We start from the raw sequence: 18,220 nt of genomic DNA, 5'->3' as shown, positions 1-18,220 counted from the left end.
TACTCTGTCAAGATTATAGGGAAAACATGCCAAGTCTATTATAGCTTTCATATCATGTGCAAAAGATAGCTTTGAAAAGGTGTGTCTTAGTGTGCGACACACACGGGTACTTTTTTTTTGATTCTTTGCATATTTCTCTTTCAGTCTCTGTGATTGAAAAGGAAATATATCACAGTTAAAGACAAAAGAGACTGTGACATTCCTTCAGATATCTATTTATTTGCCATTTTTTGCTTTTGTTGACATCGTTTTCCAAATAGATTTATTCTGTCCTCACCAAACCAGTGTCATGATCTAAAATCATTCTGTGGCACCAGGGTCAGGGGAGGTCTGATATTTTCCAATTTCAAATTACTATGTGACTTTTCTGAAAAAGTTGTTGGAGTTAAAGGAAAAAGTGCAAAAACCGAGGTGATTGGATGCAGCTGCTGGCAGCAAACTGGTAACCGAAAAATATGGGAGACTTGTGTATGTTTGTTTCATAAAGCACTTATTTCTTGTTTTATTTCTAGCAGCACTTGCGGCTGGCTGCCAGCAGGGCTCGTGGTTTTGGTCCTCAGTGTAGATATAACGCCACTGGAGTCACACACACACAAATACACACACAGAATGGATAACACTTGGCCAAACAAGCCATTTACATTGGAGTTGAATCTGATCTCACAGGGCAGTTGGTATTTGTTTTAAAAAAAAAAGAAGCAGTTTTCTTGCTTTCATACAATATGATATTCAGTGCATGTAGGTAATATAATAACCCAATTTGAAAAAGCTGAGAAAAACACGGCCCTGTCCAAGGATCAGACTTCAAGCTTTTCATTGAAGGTTTGCACGCAGTGCCTCTTTTCCAGTCTCTGCAGAGGATGGTCTGAACTCAGTTAATGGAATTGAACATGTCACACTACATTTCCCCAAATGCTTCAGCCCAAACGAAAACGTTTTTTTTTTTTTTTTTTTTTTGCTGTTACAGTGTAACATAAGAAAGCAAATAAAAACCTTTTAGATAGTTGTGACTTTACAGCTTTTTTCCAATTACAGATTTATTCAGTGTCTCCATAGTAACTATGCACATGTGTTGGAATTTATTTAATCTGCTTCTTTCTTTCCAAACTTTGAACAGGAAATGGTCTTTTAAAAACTGTTTACACATCAATGCAGCACTGACATCCCATTTTGTCCTCATCTGCTTTTGTTTGTGTTGTGTTTTTTTTTTCTTTTCAAAAAACAAAAAGTTCATACTTTTTCTTTGCTTTGGTTTACACAAACTGTCATCGAAAACTTTGTATTATTTAATGATCAACATGTATGATATCCAGGAACTGTAGCTTATCCCTGCTCTTATGTAAAGTGTACTTCTTATGTCTATTGTGCTTTTTTTCTCATGAACGCTTGTCAGGAATTTTAAACTAACGGAGTCTCCATTAGATTTTGCTGGTACGTTTCATAAAGATCAAGTTTTAAAGGGACAAACAGACCTGACAACAGTGAGTGAAATTGGCATTGTGATTGTACATTTTGTTTATTTTAAGAATAAAATAGGAATTTTGTAACTTAATTTTCCCTCTTAATCTTCTCTTTCCTCTGAAATAACAGATTTCGTTTCATTTAAAAATTCAACAATCTGTTATGCTATTTTTTAACATAATGAATGTTGTAGATGCAGATATTGACAATAGAAGGCTGTTTTCACATCCATCTACTTGACGGGGAATGTTTCTTTGTTTCATCCATCATATTATCCGGGAAATTTGGATTAGATTTCCCTGTGTGCTGAATTTCCATTTAAATATAAAGGACCACCACTGAGTATACTTTTAACTCTCCAAGAACATTTAGAAGTATCATCACTTGTTTAATCTTTTCTGAAACAGTTAACAAAGATCTCAGAGCATGTTGTGCATAGGAAGCACATTTAGCGGTGTCATCTCTGGTCTGCCGCTCCGTCTGCACCAACATTGTCTTTGGACGGGAACTAAAGCAGGCTGGGGTCCCGGCACACTCAGCCAGACTACTAGTGCCACCACCACTGCCATGGCTTCATTTCAAAGGTACACTGGGAAACCAGAGAGATGAAGACAGGAACAGAGACAGGGAGAACCAGGGAAGCTGTTTTACATTATTCCAAGACATAATAGAGCCAATCTAAGTGTGCACGCACACACGAACACGTGCACGTAGATGTGTTTTTTTAAGGTTCAGATTGGGAACATTCTCGGGATTTCCCTGAATATAGATTGCATGGAAAAAAGCTCCCACTGGTTTCATGTTCACATTCGCAGCATTCTCAGTCATGTCTAGCAATTATAATAATGAACTCTGGAGGAGCAACGGGACCCAGACACCCAGAGAAATTAGCATAATGTCCTGCATGCACGGCAGAGACAGCAGCGCAGAGGCAGACTCATTTAAGAGGGCTTGGTATAGAGTTTTGGTCCCTGTTAAATTTGGTGGTTGAACATGATGCCAGCGATGATGTACGCTTGATTTTTATACCAGGTTGTAAGTAGTCTTGCAGCTTCAGCACATAGAAGAAGACTGCACTCTCTTCCTTGTGTTATGCAATCAACAGAGAGGAATACAAACAGGAATTTATGAGGAGACAAAACCACTCCATTCAGATAACTGTGCGCGCACACACACACACACACAGCTGACAGCCCAATACAAATTGTTTACTTGACCTCTACAAATGTTTCAGAGGAGCAGCTCAGGCGGGAAGTGATCCTCAAGGGTCCCATACCACTCACAGAGCTGTATATCTCTGCCTATGTTTCCGTCTCCACTAACAGGGTTGAGTGTGTGTGTGTGAGTGTGTGTGTGTGTGTGTGTATGTGTATGTGTATGTGTATGTTTGTGTGTGTAAGTGTGTAAGTGTGTGGGTGTGTGTAACTTTTTTTGCCCTCAAACAGGAATCCACGCATCTTGATTTCTCATTTAGTCCCGAGATAAACTCAGGGCAGGGGATTCTCCAGTGTGGGCCTAAACCGTCGAATCAGCGTCAAGCGCTGACCTCCCTGAACCTTTCTAATCTGATGTCATCTGAGTTTAACGATGGGCCGCCTCAAAGTCTCAGAGGAAGACCATCTTTGAGCTCAGCCCATGCCCACCATAAATCACACAAGATTGATCTTAATTTGATCTGATTGTAATTGAGCAACACCCCTCCTGGGCCAGGAGAATATTCAAACTGAGTCAACAATAACTGTGTACTTTGGCGCACTCTAGTGGCTTTTTTATTTAACCATAGGGACTGGGGTGAGGGGCCCACCCATATGCTGCGCCATACAGCCAAAGGCAGGCTGGATGTGGCCAAACTAGCTCTTATTATATTAGTAGTACTCCTGCTACAGTTCCAACACCCCACATTTTGTCTCTGTGGACACAAGAACTTTTGCACCGTAAATGAATGTCAGATATGAAAAGTTCTTCACCATCCCAGAGAGCGGTTTGTAAACGACGACTTGTCTTTTGACCTGTAATAAAAGAAATGATCAATTGGCAGGCAAGCTGCATACAGGCTGCAGCCCAGAATGTCACAGACATGGTAGGTTGTAAGCGGTCTGACATCCTGCACCAGATTCCATTCATCACTAGATTAAAGCATGCCTGTGTCTTTAGCCTGCTTTGGAAACATTTGATTCCATGAAACCATTTGCAGCTAAGTGAAATGCAACTCAGAGAAAAGTGCACTTATGAAATATAAAATACCTACATTTAATGAGTTCTGCCAGTTCAGATTATGCAATCTGATACCGGCCACACTACCTTAAAAAAAAGGAATTACTGTGAAAATGTGAGTGTCAGGACCATGGACAGCGACCAAACACACAAACAAAAGGTCTCTTTGTCCAAGGCCTTCGCTTCATGTCAGTGTTTCAAATTATACACCATCTCAACTGTCAAAAAATGGCAAACTGTTGCAGCACGACAGAGTGTACAGAACATAAGACAGAATAAACCTCCGCCTGGTGCCAAATATTCATGCAAAACAGGCCTTTTCCATAGGTTTCAGCCAGGCAATAAAATTTAAAAAATTTGGGCAGGGGCCCCATCTTTGCCTGAAACCAAGCATGAAGGAGCTCTATGTGTTCTTCCTGTCAGATGAAGGGCTGTTAAAACTTTATCAGGCGAGTGTTAATTGAGAACTAATGGACTGGTAATTCAGAGCAGTCACAGAGATCCAGCTCACCGCTAAATGACATACAATCCTGGTGACGTTTGGATCATGTTGGGGCTTTTTGGAAAATCCACCACACGACCATAGCCATCTGGGGATGCCAGGCGAAAAGGGGGATGAGGGATGCCCGCCACCGTGTCTGGTTCTGCTTTAGACATTCATCCTCTCAGTCTCCAAGGATCATAACTCGTGTTAGAGGCAGGTTTTATGGTTTATGACTGGAAAATAAAATGCTGCGTGTTTCCTGCAGGCGAAGCAATGATTTACAGCTTTGAATGATAAAGTGAGCGCCCGCCTGACAGTGCGGATGTGTGAGGGCTGCTGAGGATCCAGACATGTCCGACATGTGGATGTGAGTGTGGTCGTATAGGGAGTGTGGTCACCACTGTGCGGTTATATACATTGGAACACAGAATAGAGGGGAAAGTTCTGGCTCACTAGTAGGTATCAATACCTGACATCATCATCTCACATAATTAGCACAGTGTCCACATCCTTCTCCAGTGACCATGGATTATTTCATGTGGTCCGCAACTGGAACTGAAACCTTAACCAGTAAATCTAACCAAGAGCATAAATACCCCTGGGCTCTGCTGTCTGCAGACATGGTTACTCATTTTAACTACTCCTCTCCAAAAAGCCAATCAGATATGTTTATTGTTATCTTCTGCCTACATTTGGGCCTGATTATTTAAATACAGAGAAAAATGTCTTGATCACCTGGCTCCAAGCTCAAACAGTCCACACTTCAGGCCACGACAGGCCTGTCCCAGCCTCCACACGGCCCTACCACTGATCTAAGACAGGGCCCAGTGTGTGCCAAGAACTCTTTCTGGTGAGGTCGTCAGTCTTACGCCGAAACCGCAGGCGCGCGCCAGGCAGATCAATAATCCCCATCAAGCTTCACCACAAGTCACTCAAACCTCCAAGGGCAGGCGAGCGGAGGAGGGTTGGGGGACCTGCTGAGAATTTGATACTCTCTAAGATGCTCTGTCTCAGAGTGGAAGAGATGAGGACTCGTCTTCCAGAGCTCTGTCTCTCTTTTAAACATGATCTCCTGTTATGACATGGTTCCTGTCAGCCATGCTCTGATTAGACACTTCCTTCTCTGGCCTGTAGGACCTCAGCTTTCACCTTCTCCATAGGTCTATGTTGATGTCACGTGTAAGTCATTACCCATCATCAGGAATGACAGCAATTAGTCATTCCTGAAAGAATGAGTATGTCAGTGGCAAGAGAGAGCTGAGTCTGTAAGTCACAAAGCTAAGCATCTGTTTTCCTGAAAACCAAATACTCTGCGATCTTTACCTCTGAAAGTTCTTTAACTATCCTCAAAGACTCTACTTACCATCTGGATGAAGAAATATTCGGTCCACTGCGTGAAAAACCTGTTTTCGAAGTACCAAAACTTGTTTCCAACAGGTAGCTGGAATTGACATATGGACTTGCTCATTTTGTAGGCCACCACAAAAGAAAAATATAAAAGTGTTATTTTCATATGAAAATATAAAGTTATAGAAAGTAACAACAATATAGATCATTATAAATGATGGGAAAGTTCAAATTGAGCAAGGACGTTTATCATTTCCGAAATACCCTCTTTGTTTGGATTACGAAACGAGGCGAGATGTGACCACACTCACATCCACGTCTGGATCCTCAGCAGCATGTTAAAAATCCTTTCTTTTTTTTTTTTTTGTGCAACAATATTTTTTTCATCCAGATGATTAGATGTCTTTACGGTACATGAGAGGCACTAACTGGAGTTATGTCTGGCCTATGTATGATCAAATTGAAAAAAGTGCGGAACAGGATATTACCCAACAAATGAAGCCCTTTCTGCTGCTATTGCAGATAAAGGACATGGATACTACAGGGCTCCTACTACTAAAATAGCAGAGCAGTATGAGGTGAAACCTAACTTCACCTCAGGCTGAAACATATGTGTGTATCTCGTGGGTACAATATCTATGGTAAGCAGCTGCTAAATATGACGTGTACTTGCAAGGAGCACAGAAGTCTATAAGGTAGTATTTCTTAAACTACAGGTCTGGCCCTTAATTGGATCACAGGTCTGTTTCTGGTAGGTCCTCAAACGTCAAACACACCAGTTTGTTTTAATCAGCTCAGGTCTCAAAGCAAGACTCAATTTAGACAATTTATGCCTGAGCTGAAAAGGTTTACTAAACCTGGCTATAAAAGTGCACTATGTGTGAGTCCCTGTCAGCCTATATGTACTCCCTATGCTATGGTGGCCAAGCCAAGGCCAGCGACTGGTAGATCCACTGGGAGTGTTATAACAGATTAATGTGGCGTGCCAGGCCCCATGACCAGACGTGTTTGACGTTAATGCTCCACTGTATATTATCCAGCTTGCAGAAACGTTGGATGTGAGCGATGGGATCCAAGGACAGGGATGTTTAGGTACTAATTACCAAACAGCAAGGCACAAGTCTCGCTCCATATTTCCTTACTCCTGTGGAAACACTAGGCAGGCTCCATTTATTTTCTTTGACTGTTGTTTCTGGCAAGGCCATGTCTCAGTAAACACCACTCGCCCACCATTGTAAATCCGACAGGCGCAGATCTTTCAAGTTAGACTCCTTTGAGGAAAAATGGAGACAGATCGGATGGCGGCGCTCGGGTTTTCCGTCTTAATGAGAGAGTGGAGAAGAGGGATGGCGTTTGATCCCTGGCATGGAAGCCTCTATTTAAGCCTGTCAACGGTCATCACTCTCTCTCTCGCTCTCTCTCTCTCTCTGTTATGGATGGAGAAACAGACCTGCACCACTGGATTTGATCAACTCAGTCAGGCACACTTAACCCTTTTCATGACCAGGATCCAGCATCCAAGAGCCAGGCTCCAATGGCACCTTTGCTATCACCGAGACAGACCGCTCACCCCTCCTTTCATGACAACCACTAAAGTATCATTGCTGATTGATCACCTAGCTGGAAAGGAAAAGAAAAGGCAGAAGCAGATCTGTGAAAATATTATTTTATTTGTAGAGCTTCGCAATGAGCAAGGCTCTCAGTCATCATGCTCCAATTTCATATCATATGTTTGTCCAAACCACACAAGAGCCTTATGGTTCTTCAAGGAAGTCTCGCTATAGTTGCAGCCTGACACCAAGCCAAAGACGATAAGCCCCAAGATAAATTTCCATCCTCCTCTGCGTGGACAATGAAACTTTTGGACTTGAACTTTAGGCTGCGGATGTTGATAGACTCCTCAGAGTGGAGGAAATGTCCCTTTGACGAAGGGCTGGAGGGCAGGGCCTCTTGACCATTGTGGACCTGGCCTGGAAGATGCTTTTCATCGCGGCACTAATGGCTCAACCTAATCAGGCCTGATTGGGGCTGCTCAATAAATACTCTCTCCATTCATAATATCATGTGTAACCTAAGATAAAATCAATACCTTGACTGAACACTAACAGCTACAGGGAGAACAAATGTCTTGGTGCTGGCTGCAATACATTTTTTGAGAAGGAGTCCATCAGTGACATTGGCATGGATTTTTTTACTTCCAAATAAAGGCACATAGTTGACAATCTTTCATTTCTAAAAAAGCGGCTCTGTATGAGGTTTTAAATATGACAATTAAAAACAGATTCATGCATGCAACCAGTTCAGAAACAAGCACTGTTCAATGCCCTCTGCAGATAATATTTTTTTCTGTCAAACCAACACCATCAAACATTATTATTAAAATCAGTCTTTCTTAAAATCAATCTTTCAGAAGATAGGCAAAAGCTCAAGAAACTACAGCAACGCATACAGTAATGAATGACAAATCAAAATGAATCCGCAGATCGCAACAGTCATATTCAGCACAATTAGCATCAATTGTCAATCACAGATGAATCAAGGTGTCTCCCCAGGAGCCAAAGCTTGATAATAAACACTGGAGCCAGTCTAGACTTCTGTGGGTTTAGGAATAAATAAAGCGAACGGCCCTGACATCAGCAGCTACTAAAATGTTTGGCCGTATGGACCGGTGGAGTATGTATGAAAGAGAGCTTTGTGTTATGAGAAATAAATACAGACAGACACAATCGTGTTTGAGTGAAAGTGTTATGTCAGAAATTTCACAGCAGCAAAATTTGAATCTGGTTTGAAACCTGTGAATTACGTTAAATGTGCTTGATTTATGTTCTGCTCCACTTCTCTGTTGCTGTGTCTGTCTGTGTAATTGCAAAACCATATAGCCTAGGCGTTGTGCTGAATCTCATCCATCACATCTGGAGCTGTAAAGCAGTAGAAGGAAGCCACCCTAACACACAGACCTTTGCACTATCTGACCTGTTTACTATGAATTTCAGGTTTCTGAAAATGTCACAAAGAAGACTCGAAATGACACAGTGAGGAGTCACTTTTATGTTTAAAATTGGTGGTGGTGGTGGGAGGGAGTTGTGTTGTGTTGCTAATTTATTTTATTTGATCTGGTTGGTGAGTTACTTGGCCAGTCTCCTCGCCACGTCTTTGTAGGCGATCTCAATTTCAGAGTCAGCAGCACAGGTGTTGGTGAATTCATCACGTGTGTAGGCAATCTTCAGATACCGCCACACGCCTGTCATGTCTGAGGGGATGTCGTAGTTGCGGTACTTCTTAGCAACAACCTAGGAGGGAAGGCAAAGCTGTAACTTTAACGTGAACTGAAGGCAAACTTGATTTATCTTGTCAGACACTGAAAGTCCACCCTTGGGCAGTTATAACTGTACCACCAGTTTTTTATTGTCAGACTTTACCATCAGTTTGAATTTTGAGATGACTTGTTGCTTTTTCAATTAAGATTAAGATACCACAGTCAAAATAGGCCTTTTTTGTGTATTTAACCTTTCAATATGCAAATGAGGTATTTCTTATTAAATATGCATTCATTTGCATATCACACAAATCCATTTTCCAGCACATTGACAAGAGTCAGATGATTTGGGGGGGTTTTATTGTGTTAATATACTAAATGGACAGATATTTACAGAAGAGTTTATCAAAATGTTGTTTTTTCATGGATTTATGGAAAATATTGTGAGGGACCCTTTTCCCCCAACAATTTTACAGATAAAATGCCACATAAAATGAGAACAATAAAAGATATTTAAATAAACCTCTGTAAATGTCTATAAGCTTACGCAATAATGACACATGTCATATGAACACATGTTTTAGATATATGGTTTATGAACTAGCTGACATTGTGCTCTAGAAAACAAGCTTTTAAATGATTTAATGTAGAGAGTTTTAAAAAGGGGCGGTAAAACCTTTACTTGTGCTAACATTGATGAAATGTACGCAATCTGAAGTTGATGGACTTGGTGTAAAATAGACAAAAAATAATGTTTATTATTATTATTTAAGATTGTTTTGTACACTTTATGAAAGTATGTAATAATAGTTGCAAAATAAACAGAAATCTGAAAATAGACAGATTGAAGCAAAATCCTCATTGGTGTGGTGTCTCGCCTTAATAAACGTAAAGGTAAATTACTATCAACAAGCCCCAAGTGAGGAAATGTGAGGAAAAAAACAAGACTAAGAGTCTAAAACCATGTGTTCACGATATTAGTTTAGTGCCTTTGCTTGCTAACATGTGCTAATTTGCACAAAGTACGGCTGAGGTTGAGGGGAATGTCTTTAGTTTAGCATTTATCTGGTTATACCCCTGCAGGTGGCGCTTGAGGAAGTGTGAGGGATCAACCAAAGTCATTCTGATGTCATGTTTCAGTTTGAACCAAACATCGATAATTTGTACTTTGATATCCAAGAAAATATAAATCAAAAACAATTTGTTTTTATATAAACCAACTTACATTAATGAATATTTTCCCCAGGTACACTCCCTCTTTACCTTGACTATGTGCAGTTTAGGCAGCAGGTTGCAGTCTGCAAGAGTGAGCTCGTTTCCATCAAGGAAGCATCGGTTGGAGCCCTTCTCCTCTTCCATGCTGTCTGCATCGATCTCATCTGGCAAGGGGCTGTTCAGGTAGTCATCCAGCTTCTTCAGGGCCTTGGTCAAACCTTTCTCTAGACCTACACCCAAGTCACACACAAAAACACACAGAATACTATTAAAAGGTAAAAGTGGTGACATGACCTATGAAGTGATAACCTCACTAGGTGGCAGCACAGCAGAATATATAGCAGTATATATGAGTATAAGCAATCCTTAAATACTAGACTCTGCTACTACCTAGTGGAGGAAAATAATATTTAGCTGTGATTTTCATCTTGTTCCTTTGTGTGAGTATGTGTGTGCCTGTGAGTGTAAATGGTCCAAAATGAGCAGCCCACCGGCATTGGCCTCTAGTTTAGTGTTCTTGATGTAGGCTGAGAACTTGGCGAAGATGTCATTTCCAGCTGTGTTCGACTCTCTCTGCTTGGCGCCCAGTTTGGGATACCTGAGCAGACGGGTGAGGGGGGCAGAGGCAGAAGACGCAGTCAGAGACGCCATCAGACCAAAACATCTGGATAGCATTAACACCTGGACTGGAGCTCAGCTCAGACTGAAAACATGTTACACTCACACCGAGTTGGCTACCCGCCCCATAAGCTCTCTCACACTAAGGTCCATTTATAATACAAAAAACTTTGCAGGCAATAAAAAAAAGATTTACTTAATCTGCCCTTTTTCTCCGCAACTGCTCACACACTGGCTCTCGTTTATTTTCATTTTATTTTGCGGAAAGATAATAACAAAAAAACAATAAACCTGTCTTGATGTCTCTAAAGTTACAAAAAAGCTGTGGCTGTTGTCAGTGAAGCACATAAGGTTTTTGTTTTCAAATTTTAAATGTACAAAGTGGCCTGAGACACAGACTGTATATACTCATTCACAAAAGATTTACAACAGCCATAAACAACAACCAGTTATATCAGTTAACATCAGTCTTCAAATGCAGCACATATTCACTTTTATTGGACTGAAATGTTTCCTGTCCTTTCAACAACGTTGCGCAAGTTAAATAAATCTAACCGAAAGCAGCATGCGCGTAGTCAGTGATATAATCTGACACTGTAAACTACGTGTTGTAAAACCTTCCAGTTGAATTACTTCGGAGGACAAAGCGTTTCCTCCAGAAACTCCTCGATCTTGTTGATATCGGTCTTGACTTCTCCATTGAAGGTCAGGAAAGGAGGGTGTGTCCCCGGAGCCAGGTTGTGCAGATCTGCTGGCTTTCTATAGAGGACACAGAGAAAGCAATATGTCATGAGGAACCCGGGCAAGTGCCTGAGGGGTTTTTTTTGTGATGGACGCTTGCATTCCCGTATCCCAACCTTTTGAGGTCGACTGTGGTGACGTTGAACACAACACCTTTAAGCCAGAGGATCATGAAGAGACGCTGAGAGAAGGGACAGTTGCCGATGCTTTCTCCGTCGTTGCCTGCCTGCATACAAACAAGATGATGGAAAACAAGTCAGAGCGATTAAATAATAAATAAATAATAAATGTTATGGTACACAGGCAAACATACACATACAGGTGTGGTTGTGAAAAAAAACCATCGAGTTAAGTTGATGCAGAGATGCAAGACTGCATTATAACAGGCAGACGTCAATGTTTTCTCACACGTAAATAATCTGGCAGATGTTAAGGCTTTTGTTTTAAAAGCTATTTATCTTTGCATTCTGATCTTGCGAGAGTGTATTTATCTCTGCAGAACACCCCCCTTACTTGTTACACAAGCTTTCTGCTGTTGAGAAAATCCTCGGCCACAACTTGGTGTCTCTGAGAACCTGGCAACCTTGCTACTAACACTTAAATGCATGTTGGATTTAGCTGACTGTTATCTTTGACTTTCATTTGACTAGTAAGATAGATTGTTCAGAGAAGCGTCATGGGCTGTAAATGTAAATATTTGGCAAAGTCACATAAATACGTCACCCTTAAATCCCTGATATAAATTCATGATAAGGACATAGTCAAACCAAAAGTGCACTCTGGGTATTTGCCAGCATACTCTTGCCATCATGTACCCAATATGAAAAAGACAAAACAAATAGTTAATTTTTTGCATTTATCCAAAGTTCACCATTGGCTCCAGAATTTTTTTTATCCTACACAGGACCACATTATTGGTCAAATGAGGATAAAACATGAAAATAACCAAATAGGAGCTGCACGTCTTTCTCCCTACAGCGACACTGCTCATGCAATCACTTCATCTGCATCATATACTTGTGTGCATGCGGTGAGATGATGTGTCGGCATGTATGGCCACACAGCAGAGCAGCAACAGTGACATCTGATCCACTGGGCCAGCTGAATTATACATAGTGATTCGATCGCCAGGTTCACTGGCCAACAGGGCACAGAGTGCAGGGTCAGAGCTGTAAGCCTGCAGTCACACAGGGGTCCACAACACACAGCAAAATAAGTGCAATGACCACAAGGTCAGCAGAACGAGCAGAGATTTGACAGCGGAGATAGTTATCTTCATTTATCACATGAAGGATTTTGAAATTAAACTATCTAACAAACCAGCAGATTCATTGAAGTATGTGCACTTGAGTTGGCTAATATCACAAATATAAATAAATGATTTACTTGGATGCGGCACCAGCAGTCAATTCACAAATAAAATATACTACATGGAGGTACGTATTGCCATTCAGTGCACGTGCCCAGCAGCACACTGCTCCTAGCAAAGACCAGAAAACCAAGCTGTCTGTCTAAAAGTAGCTGAGCCAACTGTATGTATGCCAGCCATTGATGCTCAGTGCTGTCATGCTGCCTGAGCGCATGTGATGCTTCTGTCTGCACATTGTTATGGCTAGGCTCAGCGGCACAGCTGTAACACAATACACAGCCGCTGATAATAGCCAATCAACCTCTAGAACATGGAAGACAAAAGCTGTCGCACACAAGTGGGCCTGTGGCCACAAGGAACGTGAGCGCATGGAGCCGCTGAGTGATCTGATGATGAGTGGGCTCCACTGGAGGCAATGTTACTTCATATGATCCGTCACATACATGTATACTGGTCTAGAACTGGGCTTCAGTGTCCGTGGTTTGTCTTTCCACAAATTGTAATGAGAATATATGACAATCTACTGTATCATTACCAAAGCAGAGTAACCAGAACATTTCCTCATGTTTTATGTTTGTTGTTGTCGTTTTTAAGTTTGTGTGTCATTAATTAATACTGAAAGACTTGGCCGTTAACACTTTCAAGTCGCCTGTACAAATGCACTTTGTTCCAATAGAAAGGTCAGATATCCAGGCTCAGATTAATAATGTGAATAACTTTTTTGTTGTTGTTTTAATACCAGTGTGCAGTTTTCTTTTTCAAAGCACGTTATAAAACTAAATTAATTGTACAAACCGCACAATATGTACCATGTTTTCAGAAACACCCAAGCTTGCCACTGCAGTCAATCAGAGTATTATAATTCATGAACTTCTGATTTGTCACAAAAAAAACTGACAGACTAAAGGTTTTCAGTAAAAGTATAATTAATATTATACTTCCATAATGTTGGGGGACTAAAATAAGTATCCTCAAACTGGTTGCAGCGGAGATATCCTGACTTTTATTCTCAACTATTGGTCAAGCCCTAAAAACGCTGGATCCCAATTACATTTTCATTCACTGGAGCCTCAGTGCCCGGGTTTATGTCTCAATCCTGAGATTCATCACTGGGATACTGGTGTAGCCCATGGTCTTGCTGCTACATGCTTTTCTACAATGCACAGATCCTCTCTCTTGAGTGGAGTTTAAACAAAAAGAGCTAAGATTCAACCGGGCAGTCCACAATAACCCAAAAATATCATGGTGCAATATAATGAAATATATATTAGATTGAGGTGCAGCCATGTAGGATAGTTCTCTGTCCATCTAGGTCACATCTCAACCGACAGCATGAGGAAAAACTACTATCAAGGCTGCAGCTTCTATGGAAACCACCACTACAAGGTTTGTGCATCAGACTGGCTCTGCACTTAACACACCTCTTAGAGCCAAAAGGGAATTTGGTTTCATTAAGAACAACATTTATTGAACAAGTAACAAAATGTAAGATGACACACAAATGATCTCGCCACTGTATTTTTGCTTTCTAGAAATAAGAGTTCAAAGTACTGAAACAACGGAGGAACGGCGAGGCTTACAGGCTGATGCAGGCCGACCGCGTGACAGTGAACTTTCAGTTACCTAGCTAACTGGTTTCCTTGGAGGTGAATTGGCTAAAAGCAGCCTTCACACCAGCCAATTAACAGCTTTTCCACCTGCTTCCACCTAACCTGCCTCAGGTAGATTCATCTGCCTCTAACATTTCCCACAGGGCCTCAAGTGCATGGAGAACAAAACAACACTGCTGCATCTACTGAAGGTGGCACTTCCAGGCTGGTACTTTCATCATTGTTGCTCCATGTTAGGTAATAATCTGGAGCATCTAATCAATTACATAATGTCCTTTTAAAAAGTCTGGCTGCCTCTCAATGTGTCAGATGGAGTAATTGTACCGCAGCAGTGCCCTGGTGCGAGCTTCCCACAACCAACAGGCAGCTTCAGTATCACTGTCACTACAATCCTGGGTCAACATAGAGAAGAGTGTGCCGGTGCTGCTGTAACTCTACCTCTGCTATTGCGTTACATGAGCTTTCCAGGACACACAGTGGCGCTACACTGGAAGTCCAGCTGACATACTGTCTCTATCTTTCATTAAAACGTAACTTTAGAAAATACTGTAACCATAGCTCTGTCTCTGTCTTACCTTGACAAAAAGTTCGATATCAGGGTCTCTGTCTTGACCGTTAGTGGACATGATGCCTGGTTCTGGCTGTCACCTTGATTCTTTAGTTGTTTTTTTAACTACAGTCCTTTGCTTATCCTTGGAGGTCTACATCCTTCAGAAAAAGATGAAAAAACCTAGATATCTTCTCTGAGATTATCCTCTAACCGCTGGCAGTAATCCCTCACACCTTAAGAAGCTGTTTTGGTTTCTCGTCCCCGATTCAAGATCTCCACTGCCCTTTTGGTCCTGTAGAGGCTGTCTTCTCCCTTGTTTTATGTCTTGCAGGTGAGGCAGAGAATGATTACAGGTGGCATGTAGAGAGAGCCCTGCGCTCTGATTTGGACACAGATGGAGAGCAGAGCTAGCTCTGACTGACACAAAGTGGAAAACAGGTGTCAGTCTATACCAGGGGGTGGAGCCTCATCACTCGCTTCCCACTACTGCAACCAAACTCCCCTCTTAACATACATCACTACCATCACCCCCTCTCTTATCTATGTCTTGTCTGTCCTAAACTGGTCACCTCACTTTCTGACTTTTCTAGGGTCTCTTTGCTTTTTGGGACTTTTCCAGACACATCACGAACAATCAAAAATAAAATTTCTCAAATATCAAATATATTTGGGATTACTCAAGTATATTGAAATATATATTAAACTGCCTGCCAATACAGTGGTCTTCCACTAATAGTATACTGGCAGTCATTGTTCTTTTATTTTTTATTTGACCTATCCTTGAAGAGCACCTGATCTTTTACTTCAGTATTAACATAACCATTGTTTTAGACCCAGTGCAGCACTCTCTATTTTTTTCTTCATTATTTTCTAACATATTTGTGTCACTTTCCATCAGAGCAGCAGCAGTGAGCATTCATATTTAATGAATTGCATGCCCACATTTTTGACTCAGGCAGGACACGACAGGTTATATTTGATCACCAGTAGGCGACCTAAAGAAGATTCCTCTGTGAATTATTCAAGCTTGGCTTTGGTTTTAAGGCAGGAACTGGCATAAATTTAGAGAAAAAGGGCCTATGTAGGGCAACTAAAATAAAAGCAGGTCTGACTGCAAAGAAATCTGTATAAGCACACACTGAAAGAATAGAGTCACACTGACTATTTGCTTCATTCGAACAGGCAGAGTTCTGAGAGCTATAATTAAGAATACAATCTCTCATCATCAATCAATTTGAAAGTAAGATGAAAGCAGAAAGAATTTTTTAACAGTTTCTATTTATAGAGCAGCCCCCTCTCCTGGCTAACATACCACCATGCAGCACAAACCATTACTGGGCCACCATGGAAGAAGGCGTTCATTATCAGTGTTTCAGGGAAAATGGTGAGTAGTTTTTAAATGTGTTATTTTAGGTTTTGGTGAGTTTAATTGTGTAGGCCTTAATCAAAATACACAGTCTCAATAGGTTTCACAGCACCCACATGCACAAAACAGTGCGTGATAAAGAACTGAGGTCTTTTCAGGTTTAGATCTCATTCGGTAGTCAAAAACAACGAGATTGATACCAGTGTCATGGCTGTCCGGACACTATACTGCTACAGCCAACCGCCGGTTAGCTTAGCATAAAAACTGGAGGGGGGAGTGGGGGGAATAGCTAGCCTTGCTCTGTCCAAAGGTAAAGAAATAGTCTGGCTGTCCGATGGCCTGGCGGTGGCTTTACGTTTTTCAGAGAGAGACATGAGACGGAAGTAAAACACAAGCACAAACGTGGCATTTATAGTCTTCCATACAGACAAGAGGAGACAGCAACACCAACAAGCAACAAAACTTACACTGAAAGTAACTCGCTGCTTTTTATACACTCCCTCCTGCAGGTATTTAAGTGGGTAAAACTACTCAGGTGGGACCACCATCATTTAGAATAATAAATATTTACCCAAAAACCCAACACCACAGAAAAATAGAGCCCAAAGAATGAATATTTACATAAATACAAATTTCTATTAGTAAATCAATAAAGCATACTCAAAATAATCACATAAATCAGCATTGTTGATGGCTTTACTCCCCCCCCTCTCAGCTTCATGGTTTGCTCCTGCAGCTCTTAAGCAGGTACTTGGGCCTACAACACTCCTTTGCCTCTGCCCCCTGCTGAAGAGACAACCAGGAAGAGGTGAGTACTGACATTGTTTGTTTTATCTTGTTTAAACTAATTAACAACTGAAATGGAGTAAAAGCACTTAATACTATGTTGTGAACCTTGACTATCACTGATTGAGGTTTCTTTCCACACAGGCAGGATGGAACCTCTGGTCTCCATTACACTGGCACATAGCCCCCGGTAGAATTTTTTGCCCCATATTTCCAAAATGTAGATTCGAGAAAGCAAGATGTAGCAAAAATGACTGATTAAATCATCAAATTTGGTTAAAGGTGCACCTGTGCTTATTTTATCTACAAAGTTTTGATTCGTCTAACCATGCTCTATTATGGTGTTTTTATGTATTGACAAATGTGTGTCTGCATGTATGTGGGCATGAAATGTATGTATTGTGGGTAATTTGGACAGTGTCTGTATTTTTCCTCTTGAATTATATTGTGTAAACATTAAAGGAATGCTTCAACATCTCTGCTATTCTTGCCAAGAGTTTGATGAGAAGATCAATACTACTCATCAGTACAGTAAATATAAATCAGATCAGCTTAGCTTGTACATCTCCCCACAAATATTTGTTTTTACACTTTTTTTGTGCGGATTACATAGACAATATACACTCACCTAAAGGATTATTAGGAACACCATACTAATACTGTGTTTGACCCCCTTTCGCCTTCAGAACTGCCTTAATTCTACGTGGCATTGATTCAACAAGGTGCTGAAAGCATTCTTTAGAAATGTTGGCCCATATTGATAGGATAGCATCTTGTAGTTGATGGAGATTTGTGGGATGCACATCCAGGGCACGAAGCTCCCGTTCCACCACATCCCAAAGATGCGCTATTGGGTTGAGATCTGGTGACTGTCGGGGCCATTTTAGTACAGTGAACTCATTGTCATGTTCAAGAAACCAATTTGAAATTATTCGAGCTTTGTGACATGGTGCATTATCCTGCTGGAAGTAGCCATCAGAGGATGGGTACATGGTGGCCATAAAGGGATGGACATGGTCAGAAACAATACTCAGGTAGGCCGTGGCATTTAAACGATGCCCAATTGGCACTAAGGGGCCTAAAGTGTGCCAAGAAAACATCCCCCACACCATTACACCAACACCACCAGCCTGCACAGTGGTAACAAGGCATGATGGATCCATGTTCTCATTCTGTTTACGCCAAATTCTGACTCTACCATCT

At 41.2% G+C, this 18,220-nt stretch overlaps 1 protein-coding gene across 2 annotated transcripts in view; it reads right to left on the bottom strand.

Annotated features, from left to right (window-relative positions):
- Positions 1-7,152: 7,152 nt before the first annotated feature.
- The window catches only part of clic5b (chloride intracellular channel 5b), a 14,883-nt gene continuing 3,815 nt past the window's right edge, over positions 7,153-18,220 (bottom strand). Inside the window, exons 1-6 of one of the 2 annotated variants that reach the window (XM_046061513.1) lie at positions 14,891-15,143; positions 11,453-11,562; positions 11,229-11,354; positions 10,469-10,575; positions 10,026-10,207; positions 7,153-8,796 (exon numbers count right to left, since the gene is read on the bottom strand). In XM_046061513.1, the coding sequence (XP_045917469.1) occupies positions 8,632-8,796; positions 10,026-10,207; positions 10,469-10,575; positions 11,229-11,354; positions 11,453-11,562; positions 14,891-14,941 (741 nt within the window). In that variant the 5' untranslated portion in view covers positions 14,942-15,143 and the 3' untranslated portion in view covers positions 7,153-8,631. Of the gene's footprint in view, positions 8,797-10,025; positions 10,208-10,468; positions 10,576-11,228; positions 11,355-11,452; positions 11,563-14,890; positions 15,144-18,220 lie in introns of those variants that run through there. The other variant, XM_046061512.1, reaches the window with a different exon arrangement.

This window comes from Micropterus dolomieu, linkage group LG10, assembly GCF_021292245.1.
Source record: "Micropterus dolomieu isolate WLL.071019.BEF.003 ecotype Adirondacks linkage group LG10, ASM2129224v1, whole genome shotgun sequence".
Classification (NCBI taxonomy): Eukaryota; Metazoa; Chordata; class Actinopteri; order Centrarchiformes; family Centrarchidae; genus Micropterus; species Micropterus dolomieu.
Note: the sequence above shows the minus strand (reverse complement) of the source record. Positions and strands in the feature narration are given on the sequence as shown.